Source organism: Oreochromis niloticus, unplaced genomic scaffold, assembly GCF_001858045.2.
Source record: "Oreochromis niloticus isolate F11D_XX unplaced genomic scaffold, O_niloticus_UMD_NMBU tig00006539_pilon, whole genome shotgun sequence".
Classification (NCBI taxonomy): domain Eukaryota; kingdom Metazoa; phylum Chordata; class Actinopteri; order Cichliformes; family Cichlidae; genus Oreochromis; species Oreochromis niloticus.
In genome coordinates, this window is record NW_020328055.1 from 101,865 (window position 1) to 114,378 (window position 12,514).

General features: G+C 37.2%; 4 gene segments (V, D, J or C); all 4 read right to left on the minus strand.

Annotated features, from left to right (window-relative positions):
- Positions 1-635: 635 nt before the first annotated feature.
- On the minus strand, positions 636-1,166 carry LOC112845275 (Ig heavy chain V region 5A-like). The segment is given in 2 exon segments: positions 636-967; positions 1,040-1,166. Coding segments are annotated over 2 exon segments (366 nt in total).
- Positions 1,167-2,655: 1,489 nt separating this feature from the next.
- On the minus strand, positions 2,656-3,122 carry LOC112845270 (immunoglobulin heavy variable 3-53-like). The segment is given in 2 exon segments: positions 2,656-2,960; positions 3,050-3,122. Coding segments are annotated over 2 exon segments (348 nt in total).
- A 5,108-nt stretch (positions 3,123-8,230) lies between these two features.
- On the minus strand, positions 8,231-8,682 carry LOC112845271 (Ig heavy chain V region 5A-like). The segment is given in 2 exon segments: positions 8,231-8,535; positions 8,625-8,682. Coding segments are annotated over 2 exon segments (348 nt in total).
- A 1,476-nt stretch (positions 8,683-10,158) lies between these two features.
- Positions 10,159-10,779, minus strand: LOC106096721 (immunoglobulin heavy variable 3-21-like). The segment is given in 2 exon segments: positions 10,159-10,577; positions 10,659-10,779. Coding segments are annotated over 2 exon segments (450 nt in total).
- Between the last annotated feature and the right edge of the window lie 1,735 nt (positions 10,780-12,514).

A 12,514-nucleotide genomic window follows, 5' to 3' on the forward strand; every position in this document is an offset into this window, starting at 1 on the left:
TCAAGGCACTTTATGCCTTGAATACTTATGTTATTTAGTGCACAGACAGCCGTATTGTGCTAATGCACTTCAGTGTCTGTATTTCTAAGGCAGCAAACCTATTGGGAAAACTGATAAACACAGGAACAAAGTTGTTATGAATAAGTTATAACATTAACTTATGTATAAATTAATTTATATATGCTATTTTCAGACTAACATACATGATTTGGTCAAGCCACAAACAGCTGCAGGTAAAGTAACAGTGTGCCGGATCTTATCAATGTGAGTGTATTGTAAGGGACACAGGATAAGTAATCATTTTACATTTCACACAAGTTTGGAGGTGGTTTGAATGTTTATGATGTGTGTGTGTGTCATTTATGATTCCATTGTCTTTAATACTGAGAAGCCCAATCATGAAGAATGTATCTTCTTACAAAACAACACAAAATGTACTTAAGTTGTTTGTAATTGCTAGGCCTATATATAAGTGTGTGTGTGTGTGTGTGTGTGTGTGTGTGTGTGTGTGTGTGTGTGTGTGTGTGTGTGTGTGTGTGGTTGTATACTACATTATACAACTACACAAGAAATGTATCAATATTAATAAGTAAAAGTAAACTGTATGTAGAAAGCTAGAGGATTTTGTACAGGAGCTAAAACAGCTTTAATCACTGTGGCGCTCGAGCACAATAATAAACAGCAGAATCTTCAGTCTTCAGGTTGTTCATCTGCAGCAACAGCAGCTGTCTGTTGTCGTCTCTGGAGATGGTGAAGCGGCCTTGGACTGACTGGGAGTAGAATCTCCTGCTACCACTGCCGCTATCGTGCCAGGCAATCCACTCCAGTCCTTTTCCAAGAGGCTGTCTGATCCATGCCATATAGTTGCTGCTCAGTGTTAATCCAGAGGCTGTACAGGTCAATGTGTGTGATTGTCCAGGCCTTTTAACCACTGGTTCAGATTCTGTTAAAGTCTGGGCAAAAGCACCTGGTAAAAAATAAGAAAATTGTGATTTTCTGCAAGCTGGCAAATTTTAAAAGACAGAGAATATTTTCTCACCTGTGCACCAGACAGTTAAAAGCAACAGTCTCATGTTACAGCCCATCATGGTGAAGTGTCTGTCGTCTCTTCTCTGTCGTCCTCTCTCCAGTCAGATAAGAAGCGCTGTATTTAGGTTTTGCATTGGCTCCTCCTCATTGGAAGGATTTATGAGAATATTCCTCCAGCACTGTTACTGTTTATTTTAGATCTTCAACTCTGGCCCCATAATGCTCTAATTATGATAGTGAATAAATGCAAATTGAATATTAGCCATATGATTTATGTCTTTGATTCACCACTGTGACAAAGTGCTTCGTCACAGGCCAGTGATATGACTTTAAACATGCAACTGAAGCTTAATTTACTTCAGTTTTGTTAAGTGTGCTGTTTTTCCGTTTTTTCATAAAAGATTATTTAAGTTTGCTGAATTTCTTTAATTTATGATCATAATTGCAGATATATCATGTATAAGATCAGGAGTGTTCACTTCTGCAAAATGCCGTGTGCCCTTTACAGACAGCAAGTGCTATAGAGGTTCTTCAGGTGTCCAGTGATGTTCTGGTAATGTTAATGGTCCTTCTTAGTGGCTTATTGTGTGCCATAGTGGAGCTTGAGAACAACACAGAGATGCAATATGTCAGCACACTCTCAGTGGAGAAGTGGCAGAAGATGGTCAGCAGCTTCAACTTCAGGTTGATCCTCGTGAGGATCCTCAGAAACCAGGAATTTGAAGCTGATCAGCCTCTCCAAACTTCCCAGTGATGAAGATGGGCTGAAGGTCAGACTTCCTCCTGCTGAAATCAGTGATAAGTTTTAGGTCTTTTGGGTTTTTGGTCAACTTAAGGACCGATTTGTTGATTAATCACTGCCCCAGACTGAGTCAATGTTTGACCATCAATACCTAAAGACATGGTAACAGCTCATTAGTGCAATCTGCCTGTAACCAGCAAATAAAGCTGTGTTAGAGTTCAAGTCTGTCTGCTGAGTCCTGATCTGGGTCCACTATCAACTTGCCACACAACAGACCATGACATTAGAGATCTGTGCAATCCACCATATATAAATACATCACAGATATCATTTTTGCATCAACTCCTCCTTAAAAAACACAAAAAACTGTTAATTCATGGTTATACATAGAAAATCTTTTAGTAGGCAGGTATTTATGCCAATAACACTCTCAAAATCAACAATACACCACAAGCTCAGCAGTCTCTTATCATTTAACTCTAAAGGGACATGTAACCTCTATTCTAAGTAATACAAAAGTTTGAAATTAAATATTTCTCAAAAATGCACCTTCAAAAGTGAAATGTCACTTCAGATAATAACAAAAGAAGTTTTTAAGTTGCTGGTTTCATTTAGAGGAGTTTATCTGTTGTGCAAAGATCTAAAACCTGACTTCATAGTACTTTCAAACATGATATATGAAAGCTAAATCCGTGTAGAATAAAAGGAACAAAGTTTGATTTGTTGATAAGAACATATGGACCATAGCATTTTTAGATTTTCCTTTTTCCTTCAACCATGTTGAGCAATCATTTGTGATCCTAGAGCTCCTCCTCTGGCAGCTTCATATACTGTAAGTGATCAGGCTCAGAGGAGTTTTTCATCAGGTCTGCTGGTGGTTTGTGTTAATGTGCATCTCTCGCACAGTAATACACAGCAGTGTCTTCAGGCTGCATATTCTGTCCATTTAAAGTCACTGTCTTGCTTGAAGTGTCTAAGTCAATACTGAACTTGTTCTTTAGTGAGTCTTTGTAAGCAGAGCCTCCAGTATATCTGGAACCAATCCACTCCAGTCCTTTCCCTGCAGCCTGCCTGATCCAGCCTGTCCAGTAGCTGCTAAGAGCATAAGAGACCTGACAGGTGATGGTCAGACGGTGGCCTGGCTGCACTGTCACAGAGGTTGGCTGTGTCAACTGCTCACACTTTACACCTGTAAATAGAAAATATTATTTTTAACAGATGATTAGGTAAAGCCGTTAATGATAAACTATTGAGTTTGACAAATAAAAAGGGACTCACGAGATCCAGCTGCCAACAGCAGTAGCAAAGCTACAGAGAACATGGTTTATGTTGAGGGTGATGTTCTGCTATCGTCACCCCAAAGATGTGAGGAGTTTTTATGGCTGAGTAGCAAGGAAGGACACCGAGTTTGCATAGAATCAAGAGGTACCAGTGTTGGTACAGTTAGAGCCAACAGAAAAGTCTGCCATAATATAATAGTGTGATATAAACTTGCCAGGACTCACCTTTGCTTAGCATTTGTTGTACCGTATTACTCATTCACATTTTCAAATCAAATGCACCTGTGATTTTTAAAAATATGTCTGCTATTTTCTTGACAAAACAATTCAGTCATTTGTCAGATTCAGAAATATATTATAAGAGCATCTTAATTACACAATTTAACTAATTCTCTATTCTTTCAAAAGGCACTTGATTCATTTCAGGACCATAAGATTCATAAATATAACAACACATTATTGTTATGATCTCTTCTAGCCTTATACAAACAGCTTTGCAGAAAGACATTATTTCCTGCATTTTCACAGGAAATATGTTAATTCTTTCAGAGGTTGCAGATCTGCAAAAATTGCACTTTTTACTGTTTGGGTTTAATATTGCTTTGCCTGTTTGCAGTAATATTTTAGTAGGAAATAAAGCTCGTACAAGGCACTTGAGGCAGCTTAGCGATATTTTAAACAGGATGCACTGTGGGATCCATTTCATTCATGCACAAACAGCTGAAATAGTCCTGACACACTGCACTTCATTTTTCTATGTGAACAAAAGTGTTGAAAAGTTTTAGCACAGATATATAATGAACATGAAGATGTTCAGTCCAACACTCCCTTCCTCACCTACAAAAGATAATATTGGCAATAAATACATCAGTACTTTGCAGAATATTGCCAGTGTGAGTTTATTTAAAGGGACATATTATAAGCAGGCTTTCTGAGTTCTGAAATCTTGTGAATGTTTATGATGTCCGTGAGATTCTTGATTCCAATATTATTCCCCCATCATGAAGTATGGTTCCCTTTTAAACAATAAGAAGGGTAAAAACATCCAGGTGGAGTGCTGAAAATGCAGGAGACTGCCTTTATACATAAAGGAATATTTTTAAGTTTAAGACATAAATTTTAACTATACTGCCCCAAGAGAAAGCAGGATTTTATACAGCTGTCAGTGCCCAGAGGGGCATCCTGAAAGGGTCAGTGCCATCTGATGGTACGATTAAGAGCAACAGTATGTTTGACTCACACTAAAACTATATATATTAACAACAAAAACATTCAGAGATTGGAAAAAAGTAATAACATAATAGTAATAATATTATCATGTTCAGGAGAATTTAAGAATGAAGAGCCATGATTCATTTTTATGATTGCTGGGTATTTGTGCAGGTTAGTGTGTGGTTTGCATCAGTGTGGGTTATGCGTCATTCATCTCAATATTTAGCATTTTTTTCTCTATTTATTATTCATATGCAGCTCCTCAAAGAGTCCAACTGCCAGCAGATGGATCATACAGAGAACATGGCTGATGTCAAAGGTTACTTGAAGTGAGTCCTGCGGGAGGAAGCTGAAGTACCCACGTGGATACGGAGAGAACGTGCAAGCAAGATGATGAATTTGAAACTAGGACTTTCTTGCTATGAGGCAACAGAGCTGACCACTACACCTTCATATGGGAGCACTTTTTCTATTTTTATATTTGAAATCAATAAGAAGCTTTCTGAAGACTGATATGAAAAGTAACTGCTAAGCTTTTTTAGTTTCTTTTTTATTACCTAATTGTTTTAATATTCGGTGTGGTGTTAAGAGTCAAGACTTGTAATATTATTGGTAAGAAAATTTGCAGTTGAATAAAAAAGTGAAAATGTGAAATCACAGAAAAGATGCAAAAGTTCACCTGGCAAGTTATGTTATTGCACAGTGTTTCTCCCTCTCGTGTCACTGTGGCTGTTCTGCACAGTAATAAACAGCAGAATCCTCAGCTGTCAAGCTGTTCATCTGCAGATACACCTGCTTTCTGCTGTTGTCTCTGGAGATGGTAAAGCGGCCTCTGAATGACTGAGAGTAGTAGGTGCTACTGCTCCTGCTGATATAAGCAATCCATTCCAGTCCTTTTCCAGCAGCCTGTCTGACCCAAACACCATCAATATTATAATTGAACCCTGAGTATGTACAGGTCAGTCTGTGGGAGTCTCCAGGTCTTTTAACCACTGGTTCAGACTCAGTCAGTGTTTGACCCTCAGTACCTACAGAAATATTAACAGCTCATTAGCACAATCATTTGTATACATATGTCTTCTTATCCAACAGATTTTTATATCCTTACCAGACAAGGTAGAAAACACAATGAGAGAAACAATTAAATAAACAGATTTGATCATTGTAAAAGTCAGTTAACTTCCACTTTACAGTTTGTCTATCAGATTGAGTCCCTCGGCTTTGCTCTGCAACATATACAGTAATGATTTTAAAGATGTCATTTTTGCATGGACTCCTCCCCCATCATCCACTGTGGTGACAACTTGGGAAATGAGGGAGCACCTACATTACCCAAAAAACATCTTCTGTTTTCCAATACTTGACTTGTGTATGATTAGTAAAAAACTGTGAATTGCTGTAGGATACTTTCTAAAGTTCTCCAGTGTGTTTACCAGATGTTTATATTGCTGATCCTCCTTTCATTATGATGTGGGTTTACTGGAAGTGCTTGTTTCCTAGAATTATGATTACCTTTAAACCAAAGTAAACACAAAAGTAAACATAAACACAGTGTATTTGAAACTTCAGTATGTTCTTGTTTATAACACTTAAAGACCTTTGTTCATCAAATGCAAGCAACTGCTAGGTTCCCTTTTTCTCAGTGAGACTAAAAAGATGCTCAATGTTTTCAGTTCTTGCAGCTGTGCAAAGTCAAAGATGTGGTGATAAAAAAACAAAACTGCTGAGATACTGAAACTATGTGTGATCATATGCAAAAAAATAAAAAAGGTAAAATAAAATGTACTTCATGCAGTTAATGCAACTTAAGTGTATCAAGTACCATTAATGCACTTATGTATGAATTGACTCAAATGCACTCAAATTTGACCTTTGTTTTATTTTACTTAATAAGAATTAAAACAAAATACTCTTAATTAAACATTAGGAATGTATTTTAGTCTAAGGGTCCTACCTGTTACAGCTCACAGCTTGATGAACATTTGGTCTCACGTTACTTTGAACGTAACTCAAAGTCACAGTGTTGCAAATGAGCACGAATTTAGTCTTTTTCTTCTTCCTTGCTCCCTCTGTACAAAGGTGGTTCCCAGGATCTTTGCTTTTCTCAATTTATGTAAATAATATTTTTTAATGCAATGCTGCATTTTATTTTCTCATGGAAGCTTCTGTTCTGATGCAACTGACAGCGTGATATCAAGGCTTCATAATAGACTGTTGGGAAGTTTGCTTTGAGTCATGAATAGGAAGAGGTTATAAGCAATGACTCCACTTGACATGGGTGTTAGGGGTTTTTGTACAGTGTTTTTTCCCTCCTGTGTCACTGTGAGTGTCGAGCACAATAATACACAGCAGAGTCTTCATTATTCAAACTGTTCATCTGCAGATACACCTGCTGTCTGCTGTTGTCTCTGGAGATGGTAAACCAGCTTTTGACTGACTGAGAATAGTGGATATAGCTGCCACCACCACTGATGTAAGCAATCCACTCCAGTCCATTTCCAGGAGCCTGTCTGATCCAAACATTGTCTTCATGAACATTGAAATCTGAGTATGTACAGGTCAGTCTGTGGGAGTCCCCAGCCCTTTTAATCACTGGTTCAGACTCAGTCAGTGTTTGACCTTCAGTACCTATAGAAATGTTAACAGTCCATTAATGCAGTCACTTTTTAAGTCACTTTTAAAAATAAAATAATTTGAAGTACTTACCAGTCAATCTAAAAAACAGAATGAAGGAAATAGCCAAACAAACAAAGGTGGTCATTGTTAAAATTGTCTAAGTTTGCTTTGTGTCAGGGTTTTTTTTAGATCCTGACTGCAGAATATATAAACCGACTAAAGATATCAGTTTTGCACAGACTCCTCCTCTTAAAGGGTTGACTATTGGATGATGATTCTTAACTTTGTGTTTCAACAAAACGTAATTGTTTAGGGATGTTACATCATCATTAGTGGATACACATTGCAAGGCAACAGTCCAAAGCACTCCACCATTTTGCCATGCTATTTCCACTCTGCCTGTTTCAAGGCACACTCTGATTTCTAAATGACTTTGAGTTTTTTTGCACACCATATATGATCATTCCCATGTTATTTCACTGTTAAACTGCTTGCTTGTTCTCTGCAAACCTGTCACTACTGTCCCATAAAAAAAAAACTGGGACAGATTTTGTGACAAAATTTCACAAAATCCAGTCTATGTGACAAACAGTGTGGATTACATGGATTCTCATTATGATTTGCCCTTGCTGTGAGGCAGGAAATTATTTCAGTTTCTTTCAGTTTGAGCAGCCAATCAGCCAACAGGCTGTCTGATTCATAATTTGATATTTTTAACAAAGAAACAAACCAATTATGATACACAGATCTGTGTGTATGGCTCTCATGGCTTATTGCCCTCTGTTGCTGGAAGTCTCCAAGTTAACATTAATTTATTCTTTAGTGACTCTTACTGTAGTTTGAATCTTGGGTTTATCTTATTTCAATCAATGCTAACACTTTCCCTGCAGGCTTTCTGACACAAGCTGTCCAATAACTGCTAAGAGAGTAAGAAACCTGACAAGTGATTGACAAAGTTGACCTGGCTGCAGAGTCACAGAATCACAGTGTGAACAGCTGTATCTGCTGAGAAACTGAGTATTTATTAAAATGTATTAATACTATCATTTATACACAGTATTTATTACTATAGCATTAACACTTCAATTTCTAGTCAACATGTTAAAAAATGTACTGCTCTAAAATGTTGACTAGAAATTGCACTCAGAAACAGTTACATATTTACACAAGTTTCATCCTTTCCTTTCATCTCATTTTATACATTTTACCGTCATCTTTAGGAGGGAAGAAAAGTCGGGATGGATGGATGATGTAAATAGTTCAATTAAAGAAACATGTTTTTGTATACTGTCTCTCAAACCAACTGCTCAGGCATTGTGGGGTTTTTGTTCAGGTCTGCTGATGGTTTGTGTTACTGTGGGTCTCTGGCACAGTAATACACAGCAGTGTCTTCAGGCTGCATATTCTGTCCATTTAGAGTCACTGTGTTGCTGGAAGAGTCTAAGTCTATACTAAACTTGCTCTTCAGTGAATCTTTGTAGTATGAAGCTCCAGTATATTTGCTACCAATCCACTCCAGTCCTTTCCCTGCAGGCTGTTTGATCCAAGCTGTGAAGTAGCTGCCCACAGAATAAGAGACCTGACAGGTGATGGACAGACGCTGGCCTGGCTGCTTAGTCACATAAGCTGGTTGTGTCAGCTGCTCACATTGCACACCTGTTAAAAGAAAAATAAACATGTTTTGTAAGAAATGTTTAAGTTGTACCACAAAAGAATTAACCACTGAAAAGTCTTCAGAGACTTACAGGATCCAGCAGCCAAAAGCAGCAGGAGAGCTAGAGAAAACATGTTTTATGTTGTAACTGATCTGCTGTGAAGCAAACTGACAGTTTGCTGTCAAATTTTTATAGCTGTGTTACAGGAAAGGCCACAGAGTTTGCATAGAATTAATCCAGCGCATGATCCGCTTGCTAAGTTAAGTTGATTTGTTTATTCTGAAGACCTTAAGTATGGCTGGAAATCCCATAGTCCCAAAATACATTTTGCTTTTATTAATATATTACAATGAATTTTGTTAAGAATAATAAGGAGGATAATGATGATAAATCTATTTAGTAAAATATCAATTACTGTTGATTTAAAAGTTTAAATAAAAGACTTTAATGCAGACAAAAAGATGAACCCTCAGAATTAAAAAAAACAAAAAAGCAAAATTTTGTGCATGTTCTATGAATCTTGTTAGGGTGATTAAAGGCAAACTAAACTCTATGTTGCCAGTATTTTCAAATCATTTTGTTCAAAATGCTCATATATTTCAGTCACGGATGTTTTGCTCAATATGCCAAATTAATATAAATTATTATAAAAACAAAACAATCCGTGGACACTAGCAGCTCACAGACTGTCAATAAATGAACAAGTTACAAACACATGTATGTCTTCTATTATGAATATAATCATTTATCTGTTTTATATGATTCCACATCAAGAATGCTTTATACAGTAATTAAAGAGACTTGGTCTGGTCCTGAAATCATTAGTGGTCTTCAGGCGCCTCCTCTGGTGGTTTCATGTTACAAGTGTTCAGACTTTGAGGGGTTTTGTTCAGACCTGCTGATGATTTGTGTTACTGTGAGTGTCTGGCACAATAATACACAGCAGCATGCTCAGGCAGATGCTGTGTAATGCAGCTGCATTCTGTCCATTTAGAGTCACTGTGTTGCTGGAAGACTGTAAGTCTATATTGAACTTGTTCTTTAATTATTCTTTGTAGTATGTCATGGATCCAAAACATACACTTTGAATAAACTCCAGTCCTTTCCCTGCAGTCTATCTGATCCAGGCTGTGTGATAGTTACTAACAGAAAAAGAGACCTGACAGGTGATGGTCAGATACACAGAGACAGAGGATGACTGTGTCAGCTGTTCACACTTCACATCGTTAAAAACAAGAAAACTGTTTGTTGCAAGATATCAAAATTTACTGAAAAAGAACAACTGTGGCTATGACAAGTCCAGACAGACTCACACCCAGACCCCCCAAAACAGTAACAGAGGTACAGGAAACGTTTTATGTTCAAACTGAGGTGTTGGCATGATGTCAGTGATAAAGTTTTTATAGCTGAGTAAGCAGCACTCATAGCATTAAAGAGTTAAAAGTCTTTAAAAAACAAAATGTACTGATTGATCTTCTTACTTTAATAAAGAATGATCTCTTGACGATAGGCAATGAATTATACCGATTTTTTAAAATTAAATCAATTAATCATTTTGAGATATTATAATATTTGCAATATGTAGATATTTTAAACCACAGAATACACAAGTACAAAGATAATTTCATAATAAACAACATTATTTCCAAAACTTAAGTAATCTTTTCTCTTCTGTTCCCCGTTGCTGTAAAAGAGGAAGTTTTTGTATGGCTCTCCTATTATTTTCTCTCACTGTGTTGTGTCGGGCACAGTAATAAACTGCTGTGTCCTCAGTCTTCAAGCTGTTCATCTGTAGATAGAGTTTACTGCTGGAATCATCTCTGGAGATGGTGAATCTACCCTGGACTGACTGGGAGTAATAGATATGGGAACTGCCTGTGTGTATAAAAGCGATCCACTCCAGTCCTTTTCCAGGAGCCTGTCTGACCCAGTCCATAGCGTAGCTGCTGAATGTGAATCCAGAGGTCGTACAGGTCAGTCTGTGGGATTCTCCAGGCCTTTTAACTGCTGGTTCAGACTCAGTCAGGGTTTGACCATCAACACCTATAAAGAGAATTTAAAAAAACCTGATTAAATGTGCTGGATTCAGATCTAAAATCAGCATGATAATAGAATCTATTTCACCTGCAAAGCAGATCGTCAAAATCAGTAGTCCTGTCTTGTAGCCCATACTGGTAAACTGTGTGCCAGCTGCTCTCTGTCAAACTTTCTATACTCAGATATATAGAGGTGAAAGACATTTGGGTTTAGTCTTAACTCCTCCTCACAGGAAGCAAAACCTAATACGGCTTTATTGTGTTATGTAAATATACAAATGAATATCATTTGCTGTGAAGCTCATGATAAAATACAATAACCAGTAAATATATAAATACATTATTAAATTAGGTATTTAAAGGCAGTAATCCAATTTTATCTTTATCATTAAATTAAGGCTCTCTGTGAAGTTTAGTTTAACCAATAAATTTAATCAGTGAGAAAACGTTTCTTCACCTTGATGGTAGAATTTTTTATTGAAATTTGTATGGAGTTTTTACATGGCGTTCATTCCTGTATGTGTTTCAAGATCCAAAATAAATTCAAATGTATTTACATAATTCCTTTTTTTTTTTTTTACATCTTTAAAGATGTATAGTGTACGGTCATTCCACCCTAGAGAAAGGAACAATTAAAAAAGAAGGGAAAATAGCTAAAACAAGTTTTGCATGACTCTCACAGGAAGAAAGGGGAAAACTGCACCCTGCTTTATGAAAGTCACATGTACACTGTTGCCTGGTTAAGAAATATCAATATGTAACATGTCTGTGAAGGTTCTCAGTCATCCAGGTCTTCGTAGTCTAAAGAGCTTGGAAAGAAAAGCGTCTGGACTTCTTTAAGTTTCTTGAAGACATTTCACCTCTCATCCATGAAGCTTCTTCAGTTCTTCAGTTAGAAATGAAGAAGCTTCTCGCATGAAGCTTCCCTGAAGTTAATCACTTCATTTGGACATGCACAAGTTTCACCTTTCAATGGTGGGAATTTTCAGCAGTCATACATATATGTTCAGTTCTGTGGTGCTTGAGGTTTTGAATTATTTGTCAAATTTCTTGTCAAAAGTTTTTTTTTGAATTGTACTGATTTAATTTCATTTGACACTCAGGTGTTTTATTTATATATCACACTAAATAATTAGACAATAAATAATTATGATCATCAGGGACCTTTGTATCAACAAAATGTCTCACTGGACCTCTTTAGCTTTTAGTTGAATATTCCTGCTTTATTACAATTGTGAAGGTACTTTAGGTTTTTGTACAGCTGCTGAAGCACCTTCAGTCACTGTGACTCTCGAGCACAATAATAAACAGCAGAATCTTCAGTCCTCAGACTGTTCATCTGCAGATACAGCTGCTGTCTGCTGTTGTCTCTGGAGATGGTAAACCGGCCTTGAACTGACTGAGAGTAGTATTTGCTGCTACCACTGCCACTATCAAGAGTAGCAACCCACTCCAGTCCTTTTCCAGGAGCCTGTCTGACCCAGCCCATCCAGTAGCCACTGAATGAGAATCCAGAGGCTGTACATGTCAGTGTGTGGGATTCTCCAGGCCTTTTAACCACAGGTTCAGATTGTGTCAGAGTCTGACCATCAACACCTGTCAAGAGAATTTTTTTTTTTTTTAAAGAACATAAATAACATGAATAGGCTGGTGGAAAAAAAAGACCAGCATGTGTTATGTTAGAATGTTTTTACCTGCCCAGCAGATAAATAAAATTAGTAGTCCTTTCAAATACTCCATCATGTTGATCTGTGTCCACTGTTCTTTGGTGATCAGATAAGTAGAAGGGGGACACATCCAGTTTTGCATGACTCCTCCTGACAGGGAGGGGAGAACTGCATTTAAATATGCATTAATTTGCACAGTGTTGCCTCATTTTGATTTATATATGGCGTTACTTTTGTGCCAGTATTCTGTGCGCATTTAAAAAAATATTGAGCGCAC